The following is a 20,339-nucleotide window of genomic DNA, read 5'->3' as shown; positions in this document are numbered from 1 at the left end:
CTCCCTCCATCTATCATCATCCCTCCATCCATCCATCCCTCCCTCCATCCTTCATCCATCCCTCCCTCCATCATCCCTCCATCCTTCATCCATCCCTCCCTCCATCTATCATCATCCCTCCATCCTTCATCCATCCCTCCCTCCATCCATCCCTCCATCCCTCTCTCCCTCCATCCCTCCATCCGTCTCATGGTGTTGTGACTTCATTCATTGCTCAGATAAGAAATATGCAGATTACAGTCAAACACAGATATTCTTCACTGATGTGCAAATCTGAACATGAACACTTCAGAATACAGACCTAAGGTTGGTCCTTTTGTAAAGAGGACAGTCAGTGGATTATTGTTGAAGCATTTCAAGTGTGAAAAAATGATTCAGAGCTTTATTGTAAGGAATATTTACTATACTTAGAATTGTTTAATAAACACTTTACAGAATAGTTTGGAATCTAAAATTGCTATAAACTCAAAGCCATATGTCTAAGTGAGATATGTTCCACATTTGAAGTTGATATCACGAAAACAGAGGTTCCTGTGAGATTTTACCAAAAACAGCCATTTCCTGTCACAATAATATTACTTCTATCACAAAACATAGGATTATTTGGACTCTTGAGACTCAGACCTGTCTAACAGATGAGTGTTCTGTCATGGTAAACGTTTTCATTATAAAACACTGTGGTAATATGACACTTGGCTCCGCCCACTAAGGGGAGGAGCCTGATAACAGGATTTAAAGCAGGACTTCTGTGGTGTTTGATTTATAAAACCGTTTAATGATATCTAATTTAGAGGATTTCTAAAATATGTGAGAGAAACAAAAGGCAATCAAAAGAGCACCAAGCAAACATTGGACCTGAAGACACACACACGGATCAGTCAGAAGGATACACTGATGTTTATTGTTATCACAGTAGCTTCTCCCTCCGACTGGAAGTAATCAAAGATATTATACAATCACAGGCATTAGAGTCAGACCTCAGCTCATCAGAAAGCAGTGTTACAGAGTCATGTAAACATGATCAGAAACAATTACAAACCACCTGCAGTCCAGAACAACAGAACATAACCACATTTATATTCACTTAAATACAAATCATGCAGATCAGCATGAATAATGTCTGGCAAACCCAGTTTAACCCAAAACACACGGGCAGCTCTACAATACTACTGTGTACAGAGAGAAACTAACACACTCACCAGGATGAGCCGATCACAACCACAGCGTGGACCCCTTCATGATCAGCTCTAGACTAACAGATCCAGTGAGGTCAGCTGCGTGGGTCACCGTTAGACTGCGTCATGTTTCACTCACGCTGCTGAGATTCATTCATCAGATCACATCATGATGGAAACAAGTCAAAGGAATAATTCAGCCAAAAATGATTGGGTTCAGATGTTCACTGATGGACTGGAGTGCTGTGGATTACTTGTGGATTATTGTGATGTTTTTATCAGCTGTTTGGACTCTCATTCTGACGGCACCCATTCACTGCAGAGCATCCATTGATGAGACACTGATGCAGTGCTACATTTCTACAAACCTGATGAAGACACACACTCATCCTGATCTCAGATGAACTGAGCGTGAGCACATTTACAGCACGTGTTCATGTTTGGCTGAACTATTGCTTAACGGTCCAAACAAGGCTTGAACTTCTTTGTATTCTGGAGTGAAACATGAGCCAGGTGTGAGAGCCACCCGCAGCCTTCACTAGTTCACAGCATCTCTAACTGACCAACACTACGTCAAATAAGATTGAGGAGGACGTTAAAACGAGGATTAAAATGTGGGCTGAGATGCAGGAAATGGACGTCAGTCTCTCATCGGTCAGCGCTGGTCTCCTCAGAGCGGCAGCAGCTCGTGACACATGATGAAGCTGAAGAAGTAGACGCAGAGGTCAGAGAAGACGTCGCTCATCTTCCTGTAGGTGTCCATGGAGCGGCTGATGACCTCAGCAGGGATCCCCGACAGCAGCAGCGCAGCGGTCAGCACCGTGGTCTGGCTCTTCTTCTCCACCTGAACACACAGAGGACCTCGCTGAAACACTGACCGCTCTGATCTTTACCACACTAAGCATTATCAGGGATGTCATCTACTCATGATTTAAAACAAGTGCATATACAGATAAATAATGGATTTATTCAATCTAATTTACAGGTAAAATCAGGCATTATAACGCAGTATTTTAGTATCATTGAGATTTGTTTAAATGTTTAAATTAGTTTTTATTTTTTATATTTTCCATTTTAATTGAAGTTATAGTTTTAGTAATTATATAGTTTTTTTTAATTGTTAGTTATTTTTACTTTAAGTACTTTAAGTTAAGCTAAATGAAAATGAGAAAAGTTCAATTTTTTATTTTAATTTTTACATTTAAATTTATTTCAGTTAATGTTTACCTTATTTCAAGTAACAAAAACGTTTTTAGTTTGAACTAATTAGCAAATATTCCCCCCAACACCTTATATGCAGTATTACATACAGTAGATTAATAGCCTCATTGACCTCGAGAAGCTTTCAGACTGCACACAAAATTAAAATGCTGCAAATATTTTGCCCAAATTTTTGCGACCACAAAAAAAAAACCCCTAACAACGCCACAGATTTCTCTATACTCTGTTAAAAACCCAGACACTAAAAAATAGTACACCCCCTTTAAAAGCCACAACACTACAACACAACATTACTCATCACAAATCATATCTGCATTAATGATACGCATCAGACGTCACACGTATTGAAATACTGCTGGAATCTTTCACCTGATCAGAGTCAGCAGATACAAACCTTGGGGAAGTATTTGTGCAGTCCCATGAAGCCCAGCTCCAGAGTGAGGAACGGTGCGAAGATGGACTGCAAAAACACAAGAGAGGGAGTAGAGATGAGCTCCGGAGCGGAACCACACGTCTGCGTCTGCGTCTGCGCAGCACTCACCAGATACTGACACACGAAGATGCGCACGAAGACGGCCAGAGCGACGCTGCACACGAGCCGGAAGACACGGAACGAGTCCAGCTCCTCGTCCCCGCCGCTGTCCTGAGCCGGCTTCTCAGCGGACAGCTGTCCTCGCAGCTTCAGGGCGTCGTCGAAGCAGGACAGATACTTCTGCAGACCCCTGCGAGGAGACGCCGAGCGCTCGTCTGCCGCCAGCTCACCCTCACCCGCCGCCTCGCCGCTCCTCTCGGACGCATCGCAGACGCTGCCCACCGTCTCGGACACCAGCGGCGAGAGTCTCTTCGAGGAGCAGGAGGAGGACCAGGGCTCGCTCCGCTCCAGATCCAGGTGGAACCGCGGCTCCAGGACTCTGGCTGCTATCACACACAAACACAGAGAGATAAACATGAACACGTGCTGGAAATCTGCTCCTCTTCAGCTCATCCCAGATCAGGATGAGTGTGTGTCTTCATCAGGTTTGTAGAAATGTAGCACTGCATCAGTGTCTCATCAATGGATGCTCTGCAGTGAATGGGTGCCGTCAGAATGAGAGTCCAAACAGCTGATAAAAACATCACAGAAAATGTGCAATCCCCTGAAGATGAGAGAGAAATCTGCAGCGTTTAAACAGCTCTAAACAAATATGTGTCTGGATTCTGATGTGAGAGACAACAGGAGATGCACTTTTTCACTGGAGGAAGTGTTATTATGGATTATAGACTCTATGTATTTGAGTTAAAAACATCTTAATGCTGGATGTGTTTCATCTTTTGTCTTCTCCAGATGTTCACTGATACTGGAGTGCTGTGGATTACTTGTGGATTATTGTGATGTTTTTATCAGCTGTTTGGACTCTCATTCTGACGGCACCCATTCACTGCAGAGCATCCATTGCTGAGACACTGATGCAGTGCTACATTTCTACAAACCTGATGAAGAAACAAACTCATCCTGGTCTCAGATGAACTGAGGGTGAACAGATTTCAGAGTGATTCTGTGACTGTACTCTTGTTTCACATTCTTATATTACAGCTCCTGATGAATCATATTCAGAGGTGGGCTCCAAAAGTCTAGGGCTAAATCTGGCATCGAATTAACCTGGAATTAAACAGTTTAGAAGCCTGTCAAATGTAGAATAAGAAGCATCACACTGCTCTACAGATCTGTAATGTCAGTGATTGATCACGTGACTCGGGATGATCGATGAGCTCGTGTTGTTCTGGAGTCACGTGTTTCTGTGTCTGATGAGCGCAGTGTGGTCACTCACGCCTGCTGTCCGTCTCATTTTGGCTGAAGCCCACGATCTTCTTCATGCGCTCCTCAGAGTTCAGCAGCAGCCTCCTCCTGCGGAGCTCCGCGCGTCTCTGCGCCGCGCTGCTCCTCTCCTGCTCGCGGCTCGCGGCCTCCATCTCTCCGCTGACTGATGGGCGACGAAAACCTGTTATTACTGAAGGGGCGGGGCCTCGCAGGAAGTGTCCCCTATGGATGACGAGAGCGTTTCAAAATAAAAGTCCCAGTTCATCGTCATGATGTTTGCAAAAGTCGCGTGTGTGTGTGTGTGTGTGTACACTTGTTAAACTGGTTGGCTCGTCTAAAGAAATGGTCAAAACCCTCTAAAAGCAGCCTGCTGACCAGCTATGACAAGGCTGGACGACCAGATAAACCCAGACAACCTGCTTAGGCTGGGTTTAGCCGGGTTTTTTTTCTCCAGCAGGGCATTTATTTGTACAACAGTTCTTTCTGGTTCTCGAATCTGATTGGCTGAGAGGAGTGTCATGCCGGACGCCCAGATCCACTATAACTTATAAAAAAATTCTGTTTTTGTGTCAAGAATGCAGTTTTAAGATTTTTATGCAAAATGTACTTGTTTAGCCTTCAAATTTGCAATTTGTTATATTACCTATATAGATATATAATATTATGCATATATATATATATATATATATATATATATTTTTTAGAGAAAGGTTTGTTTGCACAAATTTGACTGAATTTGATCATAAAAACCTTTTGATATGAAGGCTTCTGCATGTTCTTCAGTCTTTTCTTTGACTTCTGTTTCAGTTCTTGATATGAGACAAACAGTAGTTGTGCATAAATACACGTGTGTACTAAAGTTACATTTTATTTGGACTTCTATTCTATCATTATTCTGTAAGGGGTTGATTCCAGGCAGGGGCGGGGCTACACTATGAAGGGGGAGGAGCCATCAGGCGCGTCATTCACACAGAGACAGTTCCAGCATTTCTTTATTACAGTATGGAACCAAACTAAACTGTATCTGAACTTTGGGTTAGGAATTGCCTGCATTTTCATGTTTATAAATTACTCTTTTTGAGAACAATCTGTGTTTCATGTGAAAAAGGTGTTGATAATTAATATTTAGACTGATTCTCCAGCTGCCTGTGATATATACCTCACTGCTTCTGCTCGAAAATATAACCTAAAATACACACTTCAGTACAGCTTTGCTTCATTACAAGCGTAAAAAACCCATTTGCTCGTCTGTTTGACCAGACGGCTATAGAGAGAGCAGGTCCTGACCGAGGAGAGGGACACTGATGATGAGGATGATGAGGATGATGCTGGTCTTCTCAGGTTTCTGAACGAGAGAACATGAAAGCAAGCATGCCAAAGGAACTGGAAACGGTGGAGATGTTCAGGAGAGCTCACACGAGACTTCCTCTTTAATGACTTCATTCCTTCAGAAAGTTCACATGTACAAAATTGCAGAGAATTTACAAATCATTTCTCAAAAACACAGTTGTCATGTGCTAAAACGAGCTGAACAACCGCAGAGGAAACAAGAGGATTTTTTTGTGTTGTTTTCAAATATAAAAAAATATTCCTCTGAATGATGGACTGAATATGACCGAAGCTCAGATTATACTCTTACCTTCATCAGTTCTCCACTCACAGACATTCAACATTAAACTCTATTCGTTGCAGCAGAGAAACTCTGTATTTATTCTGTATTTTGGATTATATTTCAAGCTTTAAGCACACCGTCAGCTGATCACTTCACCTAAAGCTCTCATAGGTTCAGCCAGTTCTTAAAAATCTCTTCATAGAAAAAAACAAAAAAAAGTCCCAAGCAGTTGATTTTTATCATCTCGCATCATCTGAATAATGTTTTCACTAAAATTAACAATCTTGAATATAATATAGGTTTATCAATATACATGTTTCTATAATGTGTGAAGGTCACAGGGTCGCGTGTGTGTTAAACGTCACACACAGAGCGTGTCTTCTCTGTGAACATGTGCCCGAGCCCCACTTCAGCCAGATACTGAATTCAACTGCATTGCCTTCCTCATCAATTAAAACAATGACTGACCAACACAGACAGACCTGTGACAATAACCACACTAATTATAAAGTGCTCATTCTGAATAGCACTAATTACAAAGGTCGTAAGAAATTCATAAGAAAGCATTCTTCTACATTTTTGTTTTTTAGTTCAAGGCGATACATTAGAAAGGATCTGCGCTCGGAGCCTCACACACAGCAGCTCGGCGTCTGGATCACTTGGAGATCTGCTGCTGCAGGTGCAGGAGGAACTCGTAGTAGGAGAGAGCGGATTCACTGAGATCCTCGATCATGTTCTGCATGAACTCAGCCTTGAGCGGAGACTCGTCTCTGAAACCAAAGAGAGCAGCGTCAGACTCTCGTCGTCATTCAGACCGCATGAATTTTTTTTTTTAATGAAGCGTGTTCTGACCTGATGACGTGCAGGATGGGGTGGAACGGCCGCTGCTCTCTCAGCCAGTCGACGAACGCTCGCAGTCGTGATGATCTGGCCGTGTCCAGCTCCGGAAGCTGGTTCTGAGAGGAGAAACCACACCACGATCACATCACTCTCCTGACTCATTACTCACAGATACTGATAACACCGCTGATGATATACAAGCCAGCACATAAACTCTTGAGCTGCTCACAGGGAGCTACTTTGATAAAAAATGACTTTGCAATCAGAGCAATATTTATCTGGCACAAAAATAATCTCAGGATCCAGCAACCAATAAAAAAAGAAAAAAATCAATACAAAAAAAATCATTTCTAATGCAATCCAGCAATCATTCATGAAAGAGAAATATTCATACAGTACAGACCAAAAGTTTGGAAACATTACTATTTTTAATGTTTTTGAAAGAAGTCTCTTCTGCTCATCAAGCCTGCATTTATTTGATCAAAAATACAGAAAAAAAACAGTAATATTGTGAAATATTATTACAACTTAAAATAATAGTTTTCTATTTGAATATACTTTAAAAAAATAATTTATTCCTGTGATGCAAAGCTGAATTTTCAGCATCATTACTCCAGCCTTCAGTGTCACATGTAACATCCAGTCTATCACATGATCATTTAGAAATCATTCTAATATTCTGATTTATTATGAGTGTTGGAAACAGTTCTGCTGATGAAAAAGGTTTAAAAAGAACTGCATTTATTCAAAATAAAAAAAATTCTAATAGATTAGATTAGATTAGATTAGATTCAACTTTATTGTCATGGCAAGTGGGCACAAGGCAACGAAATACAGTAGAAGGGGAAATAACAAAATAATAAAAAAAAAAAAAAAAAAAAAATTATAATAAAAAAAATAATAATAATATAAATCTAATAATATATTTTTCTTTACTATCACTTTTTATCAATTTAAACACATCCTTGCTGAATAAAAGTATTTATTTTATTTAAAAAAAAGAAAGAAAAAAAAAATTACTGACCCCAAATTACTGACCAGTAGTGTATATTGTTATTACAAAATATTTATATTTTAAAAACATAGCTTCTTTTTTTTCTTTTTTTTTACTTTTTATTCATCAAAGTATCCTAAAAAAGTATCACATGTTCTGAAAAAATATTAAGCAGCAGAAACTGTTTTCCAACTTTGATAATGAATCATCATATTAGAATGATTTCTAAAGGATCATGTGATAATGATCCTAAAAATTCAGCTTTGCATCACAGAAATAAATGATAATTTAAAGTATAATACATTTAAAAACAATTATTTTAAACTGTAATAATATTTCACAATATTACTGTTTTTTCTGTATTTTTGATCAAATAAATGCAGGCTTGATGAGCAGAGGAGACTTCTTTCAAAAACATTAAAAATATTAATGTTTCCAAACTTTTGGTCTGTACTGTATATATGCAAAAACATTTAAAAATACACATGAACAACATCAGGTTGTTACCAGAGAGGCTGCAGTGTTCAGTAAAGTGACTGATGCAGTGGTTGTGAGAGAGTTTACCATGTTGAGAGGAACGGCAGCGTAGCTCGGTACTCCCAGCACTTCTGTGAGGAACACCGGGCTGCAGTTTCTCCCCACCCACAGATACATGACCTGAGGAGCAGCGGAGAAAGAGCAAAGCTGATGAAAACTGCATAATAAGTGCTGTAGATTACCCTTTAAATGTTCGTCTTGTTTGGTCCTTTGTCACAAACAGTAATAGTTGCAAATTGTTTTATTTAGACTTCACTTCACAAATGACCTCAAACACCATTCACAGCGTTTCCTTCAGACTGGCAGGTTGGGAATAAACACTTCTTGTCAAGAGAAAGAGTGACAGAAGCAGCAGTTGTGCAGGCCATTATTTTTTCAGTTTAACGTTTAAATTAATATTTAATTTAATATTATATATATATATCTCAACACCGCGTCACCGGCGGTAGTTGGTCCCATTACCATCACGGTGGTAAAAATCTGCCACCGTCACAGCCCTAACTACCACAACAAAATCAACAATTGTTCTGACTCTCACACACTTTTCAAAACCTTCTCTTCTCTTCTCTAAGCAGGCTCGGGTAACCCCACTGCTGAAAAAACCCTCTCTAAGCCCAGCACTTCTAGAAAACTACAGACCGGTATCCCTTCTTCCATTCAATGCAAAGACACTTGAGCGAGTCGTGTTCAACCAGCTCTCTGTTCCTTACACAGAACAACCTCCTGGACAGCAACCAGTCTGGCTTCAAAAGCAGTGAAGATGAAGATGGGCATCTCAGGAACCGTCTTACCTCTCAGATAGGTCCTTCAGGGTGTCTTGGAGGGGTGAGGTTTCTAAGTCACAACTTCTTGCTACTGGGGTTCCTCAAGGCTCAGTACTTGGACCGCTTCTCTTCTCCATCTACATGACGTCATTAGGATCTGTCATTCAGAAGCATGGCTTAACCTATCACTGCTAAACTAATAACACTAAACACTAATTCAAATTAACTCCATATCACCATAAATTACCATCACCCACAGAACAACCTCACAAAGACATCTCTAGCTGGATGAATGACCATCACCTTCAGCTCAACCTTACTAAGACTGAACTCCCATCTAACCCAGATAACACATATTCCTCATATGCCATATACATCAAGACATTATACCAAAACAAGCCAAACAAATCATAAAACACACTCATGCAGACTCTCATACTCTTCATCAGGTCGCTTTGGATACAAGTGTCTGCTAAATGGTTAAATGCAGAGGTGGGGAGAGTACCCAGAAACTGTACTCAAGTAAACGTACTTCTAGAAATATTTACTCAAGTAAAACCAAAAGTAATATTCTCTTCAAAGTTGCTTGAGTAAGAGTAAAAAAAGTATCAAGGTGGGGAAAGTAAAAAAAACTACTCAAGTAGTCAGTTACTAGTTACTTTGGATCATATACTAAAATATCTAATAGTCTATTCTTATTTGGGTATATAGAGTAAAATGTATGTAAAAAAAAAAATAAATACCTATCAATATATAGTATATATATATATATATATATAATATACTATATATATATATATATTCTTATTATAATATATATATTTTTTTTTATATTTTATTTATATTTTATTTTTTTTTTTTTCCATCAGCATCATTACTCCAGTCTTCAGTGTCACATAATCCTTCAGAAATCATTCCAATATGTTGATTTACTGTCAATGATGTTCTTTTTAGCTTTCTATTCATCAAAGAATCCTAAACAAACTGTCACAGGTTCCAAAAGTATTAAGCATCAAAACTGTTTCCAGCACTGGTAATAAATCAGTATATTAGAATGATCTCTGAAGGATCATATGACTCTGAAAACTGGAGTAACAGCTGATGAAAATTCAGATTTGCATCACTGAATTAAATTATATATTAAAGTATATTAATTATGTTTTATATAAATAACCTCTGACACGGAGAAGAGTGAATACTCCTCACACGGCAAGTTACTGAACATCTGAACATAACAAACCAAATGCACATCGACGGATCTTCTTCTGTCTGTTCTGCAAATTCATACTAAATGTATATTTAAACAATCTTAAAAAATCAATAAAAATCAATACTAATCGAATCCATTCGAACCCATACATCAACGAACAAATCAACGCGGGTTTCGAGGGTATTCATTTCATACTCTGTGACAGATTATTTAATGTAAAAATTATACATTGTATTTAATGTATAAGTTACACGTACAGCAAACTGGTGATGTCATAGTGGTATCGTGTACTGTAATCGAATGTAGCCTCAGTTATACCTGTTGAGACAGCACACGCGGTGTTCATCTAATAAAGATCTTCATCAGTAGCAAACAATAGCCTTTGAAGATCTGCTTTCAATTCAGTGTAGATCCAAAGCCACGTCTTCAACGCTCTTCATGTTCTTAAACTTTCTGTTACAAATCTGAGTGAACCACTTCAGATGCTCAGCACGCGTGGCGGGAACTGAACGAATCATTCAAACTGATTCACGAATCAATTCACTGGTTTGATCAAGCTTTGAACAGAACTGACTCAAAAGAATGAATCATTCACGAATGGGCATCACTCATTGCCCAGAGAAAAGTAGACGGCGCGTTTGGAATAAACTGAAGCATTTATAACTTATATTACATTAAGATAAAGTAACGAGAGGAGCGTGGCCCACAGTAACGAAGAGTACAGATTTTTCACTAAAAATGTACTTAAGAGTAAAAGTACCCATCTTTAAATATACTCCAAAAGTATAAGTTACCCAAAAAATGTACTAAAGTAAATGTAACGAAGTAAATGTAACTCGTTATACCCACCTCAGGTTAAATATAAATGTAAGTGTGTGCACTCACTGTGCCGCAGTCCATGAGGAACGCCGCGTCTCCGCTCAGCTTCTCCACGGACAGCTGAAGAGCTCTGGGCTGAGGAATCGTGCGATCGTTGATGTTCAGAGCCCCCTGTCAGCAGAAGACAAATATCACTTCAGTTTCAGACTAAAGCATCGGCACATACGTCTGCACAAACCCGCGGCTGATCCTCACACAGCTGAGATGAAAGCAGATCAGCTTACGATCATCATCTTTCCCATCGTACGTCTTGAGATGTAAAATCTGTCTCTAAACCGTCGCTTTCAGCTAAAATCAAGAGTCCATAATCCATAATAACACTTCCTGCAGTGAAAAAGTGCATCTCCTGTTGTCTCTCACATCAGAGTCCAGACACATATTTGTTTAGAGCTGTTTAAACGCTGCTTGATCTGTGCAGATTTCTCTCCTGATTCACACCAGAACACTTTTTCACTGGAGGAAGAGTTATTATGGATTATTGACTATGTATTTGAGTTAAAAGCGTCTTAATGCTGGATGTGTCTCATCTTCTGTCTTCTCCAGATGTTCACTGATGGACTGGAGTGCTGTGGATTACTTGTGGATTATTGTGATGTTTTTATCAGCTGTTTGGACTCTCATTCTGACGGCACCCATTCACTGCAGAGCATCCATTGCTGAGACACTGATGCAGTGCTACATTTCTACAAACCTGATGAAGACACACACTCATCCTGATCACATAAAAACAGAGAGAAAACACATACACATTTTGCTCAAAAACACCTCTTATAGGTTTGCTTTAGATAAAATTAGATAAAACCTCACTAATGACACAGTTAAAACTCTTTCTCTTTGTAATAAACTTACTTTTTAAAAAAACCAGCCCAATTTAATATGGTGTAAAAATACAGGCCTTCATTTGATATGAAGAACATGACTCATGTATTTATGATCAGATCCCAGCGATTACTGAAGACACAGACCCACAGATCTGACGCCGGACTGACCTCATCTGTCAGCTCATCCACGCGATACAGCCCCGGATGGACCATCATCATGAGGTACGCCAGCGGCTGGTGCTTCAGCTGACACATGGCAAACACACGCTCGTCCAGCCGGGTGCTGCCGCCCGCCCGGAAGGCTTTCTGAAGGCAGAGGAAGAGAAGACGTCATTATGAGAGCGTGAAGGCGGCGTGTGACGGCGGGGGGTCAGGGACGTACGTGTTTGAGCAGGGCCAGGATGTAGAGCGGGAGCAGACGCAGGCAGGCGGGGGTCAGCAGGCCGGGCTGCTGGACGGTCAGCACTGAGGAGCGGTAGGACGCCAGCGAGTCGATGGCTGCGTTGATCAGAGCGTCACGAGCGTCACTCAGACTCGCCGTCACGGAGCGATCCACGGCTGAAGCAGAGCACATCAAAACACACACACAGTCCATCAAAAGCCTCGAGTCAGGAGCCCGAGATCAGCTTCAAATCAACATAAGAGCCTCTTTCAGCACCTGATATTCACCGCTCATCAGTTCAATTCTATATCAATGCATTCTATATTCTTCTAAAGATCTTAAGCATTCTGCAGAAGAAAGAAACTCAGAATGATCTGAATGCATACTTTTTCAGAAACACCTTTGCTCTATTCTCTTCTCCCTTCTATATTCTACTTTACTCACATTATGTTTATTGAGATTATTTGTTCTACATCACATTTTATAATATCAACATGTCATTATTACACACAATTCATATTAATAGTTTAATTATATATGTATTTCATTTTTACACACCATTTTATTAATAGTTTAATTGTTTTATTGTTTTATTCAGTTTATTATATTTCATATTTCATAATCTACTTTCCATTTTATTCTCATTTACTGTAGTTATATATTTATTTTTTTTTTAAAACTTATTCTATACTATACAATTCACACAAATCATCTTTACAAATAATTAATTAGATTTATTTTGTTTAATATTATATTAAAATTATATTAAAATATTTTATTTATATTATATTTATATTTTATTAAAATATTTTCTATTCTATATTTTATAAATCTATATTTTATTCATGTTTTTTGCTAGTTTTTATTTATTCTATTTGATTCACATCAAATTACATATTTATTATATTCTATATTTTATTTTCCATTTTTACGCACAATGTTTATTAATAGTTTATTAGATTTATTCTGTTTTATTCAGTTTATTATATTTTATAATCTACTTTCCATTTTATTCACATTTATTGCTATTTTTATTTTTATTCTATTCTATTGTATTTATTCCGTTATATATTGCATTTATTATATTTTATTATATTATTTTCTATTTTCTTTTCTATATTTTATAATCTACATTTTATTGACGTTTATTGCTAGTTTACATTCATTATATTTTAATCACATCATATTTCTCGATAGTTAATTATATATTTAGGTTCTATTTCCCATTTTTTTCAGGTCATGTTCATCAACAGTCAGATGCAGATGAATGATGGGTCAGATGGTCTGAAGGCCGTACCCATGCTGGCCAGAAGAGCAGTGATGGCCTGAACATCAGCTCCAGCGAAGATGTCCGACAGAGAGTTGACCACCGGCAGACACAGCGTGTGCACACGGATCCTCCGCTCTCCTGCAACAGCACAGAAGAGCACAGTCGGCGTCACATGATCAGTCGAGCGTCACGACACGTCACATGATCAGTCGAGCGTCACATGACACGTCTGTGTCACATGATCAGTCAAGTCACCAGATCAGTTCGAGCGTCATGTCACATGATCATTCGAGCGTCACGACACGTCACATGATCAGTCGAGAGTTCACACGACACGTCACATGATCAGTCGAGCGTCACATGACACGTCATGATCAGTCAGCGTCACATGACGTCGTCATGATCAGTTCGTGTCACATGATCAGTCGTCGAGCGTCACATGATCAGATCAGTCGAGCGTCACACACGACACATGTCAGTGCGTCACACATGATCAGTCGAGCGAGCGTCACATGATCAGTCGAGACGTCACGTCGAGTCGTGTCACATGATCAGTCGAGCGTCACGACATGACACAGTCGAGCGTCACATGACACGTCATGATCAGTCGCGTCACGTCACATGATCAGTCGAGCGTCACATGACACATGTCAGTCAGCGTCACATGACACGTCACATGATCAGTCGAGCGTCACGACACGTCACATGATCAGTCGAGCGTCACATGACACGTCACATGATCAGTCGAGCGTCACATGATCAGTCTGGACGTCACGACACGTCACATGATCAGTCGAGCGTCACATGATCAGTTGAGCGTCACATGACACGTCACATGATCAGTGGAGTGTCACATGATCAGTCGAGCGTCACATGACACGTCACATGATCAGCGTCACATGACACGTCATGTTCAGTCGTCATGACACGTCACATGATCAGTCGAGCGTCACATCACATGATCAGTCGAGCGTCACATGACACGTCACATGTCAGTCGAGCGTCACATGTTTCAGTCAGCGTCATGACACGTCACATGATCAGTAGAGCGTCACATGATCAGGCGAGCGTCACATGATCAGTTGAGCGTCACATGACACGTCACATGATCAGTCGAGCGTCACATGACACGTCTGTGTCACATGATCAGTCGAGCGTCACATGATCAGTCGAGCGTCACACAAACAATCAGTCTGGACGTCACGACACACACAACATCATCAGACCACCACAACATCATCAGTCGTCGACCACCACAACATCATCAGAAAACGTCACAACATCATCAGACTGAACGTCACATGTCACATGATCAGTAGAGCGTCACATGATCAGTCGAGCGTCACATGACACGTCTGTGTCACATGATCATTCGAGCGTCACGACACGTCACATGATCAGTCGACCGTCACATGATCAGTCGACCGTCACATGATCAGTAGAGCGTCACATGATCAGTAGAGCGTCACATGATCAGTCGAGCGTCACATGACCGAGCGTCATCATGTCACATGATCACGTCAGTGTCACATGATCAGTCGACGTCACATGACACATCACATGATCAGTCAGCGTCACATGACACGTCAAACAATCAAGCCTAGCGTCACATGATCATTCGAGCGTCACATGACCAGTCGAGCGTCAATGATCAGTGGAGCGTCACATGATCGTTTCGAGCACATGATCAGCGACAGCGTCACATGATCAGTTGAGCGTCACACGATCACGAGCGTCACATGATCAGTGGAGTGTCACATGACACTGTGTCACATGATCAGTCGAGCGTCACATGACAACATGATCGTCACATGATCAGTCGCACAGTCAGCATCACATGATCAGTCGAGCATCACATGACGCATCACATGATCAGTGGAGCGTCACATGACATGTCACATGATCAGTCGAGTGTCACATGATCAGTCGAGCATCACATGATCAGTCGAGCGTCACATGACACGTCACATGATCAGTCGAGCGTCACATGATCAGTCGAGCGTCACATGACACGTCACATGATCAGTGGAGCGGCGCGCACCTTTGCTGGCGGTGTAGAGCAGCGCGGCCTGGAAGGACACGGTCTGCAGGTCCAGCAGGTTCTCCTCGATGCTCATCTGCACGGCGAAGCCGGCGTCGGGGTTCACGTTGGGCAGAGACAGCAGGTCGGTGGAGCGCACGAAGAAGTTCCCGTGGAAGGTGTGTATGGACAGACCTGCAGACGACAGAAGAACACGTCAGTGCTCAGCAGGGCTGGACTCAGACCGACGCTTCACTCCACACACCTTTAGTGCAGCGGATCCTCATCACGGCCTCGAAGCCGATCTTGCGCGTCAGGTATCTCTTCAGATCCTTCTGGAGGCGCTCCGTCTGAGGCGGGTTGTGCTGCTTGTGGTATGAAGGGTAGAAATACACGCTTCCGGCCGAGTATCTGGATATACAGCCCAGGAGGAGACGAAGGATCGATCGTTAGAGTTTATACACACACAAACATCACTGGATCAATCATGTTTTAGAGTCTCAAATCTGATCATCAGGATCTTTTGAGGAGCGTTTGTTTCCAGAAGCTTTACTTTCACTGTTCCTCAGCGGAGGAATGATCTTCACAAGCCTCCAGAACATCTCACATCTTCTGAGGAGCCTTTATTTCTTCATCTCTCAATCACTGCATTATATGTTTGGATCATTTACATCTCATCTCACTGAGACACATTACTGCAGATATAGAGCTCTACTGTACTGATTTACATCACAAGCAGCAGAATCTCATCGTAGAAATATCAGCATCTGCAGTAAATTCATAATTTTGCTCAGTTTGAGTCTCTGAATAAACTTGAGCTGTTTTTCCTCCCTATTCTCACTGTAACAGACTACACAAGCCATAAAACCCTGATGATCAAATAGGATACTCAAAAACACACACATGCAAACATTTGTTTAAGGGTTCAGTGAACAGTTCTGTTTTTAGGCTTTACAGCGTTGATGTATTTGTCAAACATGGGTCAGGTCCCTCAGAAGTGCTCCTGAAGCAGCCTCAGTAGACAGCGCTTCACGAGGAGAGGAAGTGATGTGTGAAGGTGTAGTAGTTAGTGACTGACCCAGAGAGGACAGGTCAGAGTACTGTGCGCTCAGCAGGAACAGATCCACGGCCACGTGATGACCAGAACAGTCCAGAGCCAGCTTCTTATAGAAGTCCGTCGCAGGACTGAGATGCTGCACGTCCTACAGAGGAAGACCACCACAGAACAGACGGAAATTCTGAATCGTTGACGAGAGAATCGCGATGCATCCACCCCTAGAGACTACACTGGATCTGACAGTAGTGTCGCAACACACGAGTGTGAGGATCTGTTTTTATTATGTGCTCACTATTGCTTTGTCTGTTATTACAGATTGTTTGATATGAACTGAGTATTTATGTATTTTTAACCTAAATCACACACCACTATTAGCCAATCAGAGCAGTGGGTGTTTACTTCTGAGTCTGTAATCCTCGATCCAAACAGAGCGTTCAGATGAGGGCTCAAAACAGGACAGAAAATAGCCCATTACTGCTAAATTATGATGTTTTGATGTAAAAATCTTCATTACGTAAGTGTACCTAGAGAACAGAATAAAATAATAACAAGGCAGTTCATGACCCCTGTAATCGCTTGACAGTCCTAATAAATGATAAAAGTAGCAAACCGTGTCATTTTTGCCAGTGTGAATGTCTCGGGGTTAAGTAATCATTGAACCCAAGGCTCACAACAGTTTACAGCACTGATGGATCGATCGATGGAGTCAGGAGGCAAACCTTGGCGTTGGCTCTCTGGCTGGGCTCTTCTCTGGGCTTGAGCGCGCCGATGCCGAGGGTCGGCAGCTGCGTCTGGAACACAGACATGCGTCCGCCGGTGGGAGACAGCAGCTTGAAGGCGGCCTGCAGCGCCGGACCCAGAGCAGACTGAGTCTCCATCGTCTGACCGAACATCTGCGGCAGACTCGTCAGCAGATCCTGCACCAGCTGCAACGACAAGAGCATCGAGATCAGAGCGTCCAGAGTCACGTCTGACCAGCCCAGACCACACTCACTCACCTCTCTGCACTCCTTCAGGTTGACCAGAAGGCTGTCCGGCGTCGGCACAAACACATCTGAGGGAACACAGGCCGACAGTCAGCTCACTTCTGAGACCTCACTGCACTTCTGTACTGACGGGAGAGCGCTCTTACCGTCGATGTCTGACACGATGAGCATCTGAGGCTGCGACAGGCCTTCCTGCATGTTGTAGAAATGGATGTTGCTGTCGAACGTGATGAAGCCGATCTTCGTCCGAGCGTCTCCGGGAAGCCTTCACGGTAAAGAAACAAGCGTCACTCTGACGAGCGAGCTCAAGCGCAGCGGACACAGCTTCATCAGCGCAAGCACTTACGAGTCGAGGCTGTCCAGGAGCGTCTGACACACCACATCCAGATACCCGGTCTCCACCGCGTTATGAGACACGTCCAGGACGAAGAGGTAAACAGCGGGCTGCGGCGGCCTCAGCTGCGGACAAAACACTGCGCTTCAGATCGCTGCCATTACAGGGACACATCACCTCACACTCTGTACGGAGAACTTTCACATTCATAAACACATGCTGCATGGCTCTTCACTCAGACAGATCTATTCTGTGATGTTACAGACAGAAGTGTCTGTCAGTGCCTACATGCAAACAGGGTTATGATAACTAACTAAAACTACTAAAAAGCTACTAAAAACTTCATAGACATTAAAAAAAACTACTACATATTACAAAAACACAATAAAATGACTAAATTACATTTGAACTAAAATTAAAAATGAAAACAAAAAAATTCTAAAAATAAAAACTTTTCATATTTAGACAAAAAAAACTCATGAAAAAAAAAAAGACAAAAACATACAACAAAATGACTAAAACTTTAAAGTTACAACAAAAACAGAAAATATCAGGGCTGCCCTCGACTAAAGATTTTTCTGGTCGACTAGTAGTTCATTTTAAGCGTTAGTCGACTGATCGCACATTTATTAATAAACCATTTAAATCACGCTAATGAGCCTTTATTTGCCTACAAAGCCTAATAAGCGCTGAAGTGCATACATAAAGCTTGCCACAGCGCACCGGCAGAAGTAATGATGATGAAACTGTCAGGGAAACACAGTCAGACTAAACTGCATCAACATTTTAATAACCTTTAAATTTTTTGGTATTAAGAGATGAATTCGGTGACACTGACTCGTCATCTCCGCGGCAGTGGATGTGCCTGCAGGATTATATCATCTGAGAATATTAGTTTTATCAGATTTGAATTGGTTCATTTGAAAGTAGACATTTCAGTCTCTACAGATATATATCTGTAAGGCGAGTATTCAGAGTTTCGTGTTCAAGTTCACGGAGACCGAGACGGCAGAAAGCGCATCCTGTTCATTATTTTACAAAACCGCGGTATTGTGCTCATACAAACACACACACAAAAAAGTAGAGGCTTTACAGATTCCAAAGATGGATTACTCTTATTTGTATGAGCAAAATTACAGCGTATTTTAAGAGCAAGTGAGCGCCTCCATCTGTCCAAACACTTGAAGAGCACACATTTCTCTTGGTTATATTAGATTCAATGTAAATTAAAATTAGACGAAAATAACACATATAGAAAGCAATACATAATTCACTGAACAATCAATAAGATTTTTAACCTCATAAAGCTACACCACAACACTTCCTGTGGATTCTTTTTTTTAACTATCACTCAACCACTGACAACATTACCCCACAACAACCCTCTTATCATACACTGGAAAACATAAAAAAAAAAAAGTAATAAATCACCATGTATTTTGCTCGACCAAGCCTCTTCTCATACACTAAAGGTTAGCTGACTTTTAGGGGGCAGCCCTAGAAAATATAAAATAAAAACTGTAATAACTCACCATGTATTCTGACGGGGCGATGAACTCGATGGTGGCGTTCTGCACCTCCGGTCTTTTGTGAGGCACTCCATACGATCTGCTGACCGGATTATACATGAACTCCTCTGGAACTGAGATCACACGATTCAAAAACACACATCATTACTCTCAAACCCCAGAATCACTCATCACCACACCGGCTCACCATCATTGACTCGGTGACACAGGTTACACTTCCATCTTCTAGGGTCCATGAAGGTCACGAACGGGTTGATGTACGTCCGACAGGAGCGGCAGCGCACGATGTTACTGGAGGTCACTACAGGCAGCTGCTGCAGAGGGGAGTAATAACTGATCAGATCATTTCCATCAACGGTCTCACACACTGAGAGACTGCCTTGTCTCTCAGTGTGTGAGAGAGTGAGTGTGTGTGTGAGAGAGTGAGTGTGTGTGTGTGTGTGTGTGTGAGTGTGTGTGTGTGTGTGTGTGTGTGTGTGTGTGTGTTTTTTTTTTTTTTTTTTTTTTTTTTTTTTTTTTTTTTTATGAGTTTATGAATCACATCACACAACTCAATAAGACTTTAACTTTAAATGGGTGCAGCAGGAGGCCGAGGGGAAGCTTCGCTTTGTTCAGCAGGGACTGAGTCTGTGGGATGCTGGTCAGAGTACAGCGGAAAACCCTGAGGACGAGACCAAACCGTCAGAGAAGCGCACAGAACCGACAGCGAGAGCATGTGTGAGAGAGGGCACTGACTCTGGGCTGCAGTTGAGCTTCTGCAGGTCCTGCGGCAGACAGGGCACCGGCGGCGTCACGGCTCCTGGAGGAAGCAGGCTCCGCTCCTGCAGCAGGTTGATGGCCCTCAGGGCCTCCGGAGGCTGAGACTGCAGGCTTAACGCCGCTAACGAGGGGCTCAGCTGAGCAGACGGCT

At 41.6% G+C, this 20,339-nt stretch overlaps 2 protein-coding genes across 3 annotated transcripts in view; both read right to left on the bottom strand.

Annotated features, from left to right (window-relative positions):
- Positions 1 to 878: 878 nt before the first annotated feature.
- Positions 879 to 4,439, bottom strand: LOC109065234 (guided entry of tail-anchored proteins factor CAMLG). 2 transcript variants are annotated; one of them, XM_042711331.1, is made up of 4 exons: positions 4,205 to 4,439; positions 2,938 to 3,311; positions 2,791 to 2,856; positions 879 to 2,019 (listed from the first exon to the last, which is right to left on the bottom strand). In XM_042711331.1, exons 1-4 carry the CDS (start codon positions 4,344 to 4,346, stop codon positions 1,846 to 1,848), a joined length of 756 nt encoding a protein of 251 aa, XP_042567265.1. In that variant the 5' UTR covers positions 4,347 to 4,439; the 3' UTR covers positions 879 to 1,845. The 2 variants fall into 2 exon arrangements, with proteins under 2 accessions (XP_042567265.1, XP_042567264.1); XM_042711330.1 differs by having other exon boundaries at positions 2,938 to 3,314; positions 4,205 to 4,432.
- A 1,152-nt stretch (positions 4,440 to 5,591) lies between these two features.
- Positions 5,592 to 20,339, bottom strand: part of LOC109088645 (protein transport protein Sec24A-like) — a 29,938-nt gene continuing 15,190 nt past the window's right edge. Inside the window, exons 4-22 of the mRNA XM_042711329.1 lie at positions 20,165 to 20,337; positions 19,997 to 20,090; positions 19,796 to 19,804; positions 19,617 to 19,743; positions 19,433 to 19,542; positions 17,913 to 18,025; positions 17,713 to 17,831; positions 17,579 to 17,634; positions 17,300 to 17,506; positions 16,602 to 16,725; positions 15,789 to 15,947; positions 15,545 to 15,718; positions 13,531 to 13,641; positions 12,234 to 12,409; positions 12,020 to 12,157; positions 11,037 to 11,141; positions 8,205 to 8,297; positions 6,659 to 6,762; positions 5,592 to 6,576 (exon numbers count right to left, since the gene is read on the bottom strand). Of these exons, the coding sequence (XP_042567263.1) occupies positions 6,462 to 6,576; positions 6,659 to 6,762; positions 8,205 to 8,297; positions 11,037 to 11,141; positions 12,020 to 12,157; positions 12,234 to 12,409; positions 13,531 to 13,641; positions 15,545 to 15,718; positions 15,789 to 15,947; positions 16,602 to 16,725; positions 17,300 to 17,506; positions 17,579 to 17,634; positions 17,713 to 17,831; positions 17,913 to 18,025; positions 19,433 to 19,542; positions 19,617 to 19,743; positions 19,796 to 19,804; positions 19,997 to 20,090; positions 20,165 to 20,337 (2,307 nt within the window). The 3' untranslated portion in view covers positions 5,592 to 6,461. The remainder of the gene's footprint in view (positions 6,577 to 6,658; positions 6,763 to 8,204; positions 8,298 to 11,036; positions 11,142 to 12,019; positions 12,158 to 12,233; positions 12,410 to 13,530; positions 13,642 to 15,544; positions 15,719 to 15,788; positions 15,948 to 16,601; positions 16,726 to 17,299; positions 17,507 to 17,578; positions 17,635 to 17,712; positions 17,832 to 17,912; positions 18,026 to 19,432; positions 19,543 to 19,616; positions 19,744 to 19,795; positions 19,805 to 19,996; positions 20,091 to 20,164; positions 20,338 to 20,339) is intronic.

The sequence above is a fragment of the Cyprinus carpio genome, chromosome A21 (assembly GCF_018340385.1).
Source record: "Cyprinus carpio isolate SPL01 chromosome A21, ASM1834038v1, whole genome shotgun sequence".
NCBI classification, from domain to species: domain Eukaryota; kingdom Metazoa; phylum Chordata; class Actinopteri; order Cypriniformes; family Cyprinidae; genus Cyprinus; species Cyprinus carpio.
Note: the sequence above shows the minus strand (reverse complement) of the source record. Positions and strands in the feature narration are given on the sequence as shown.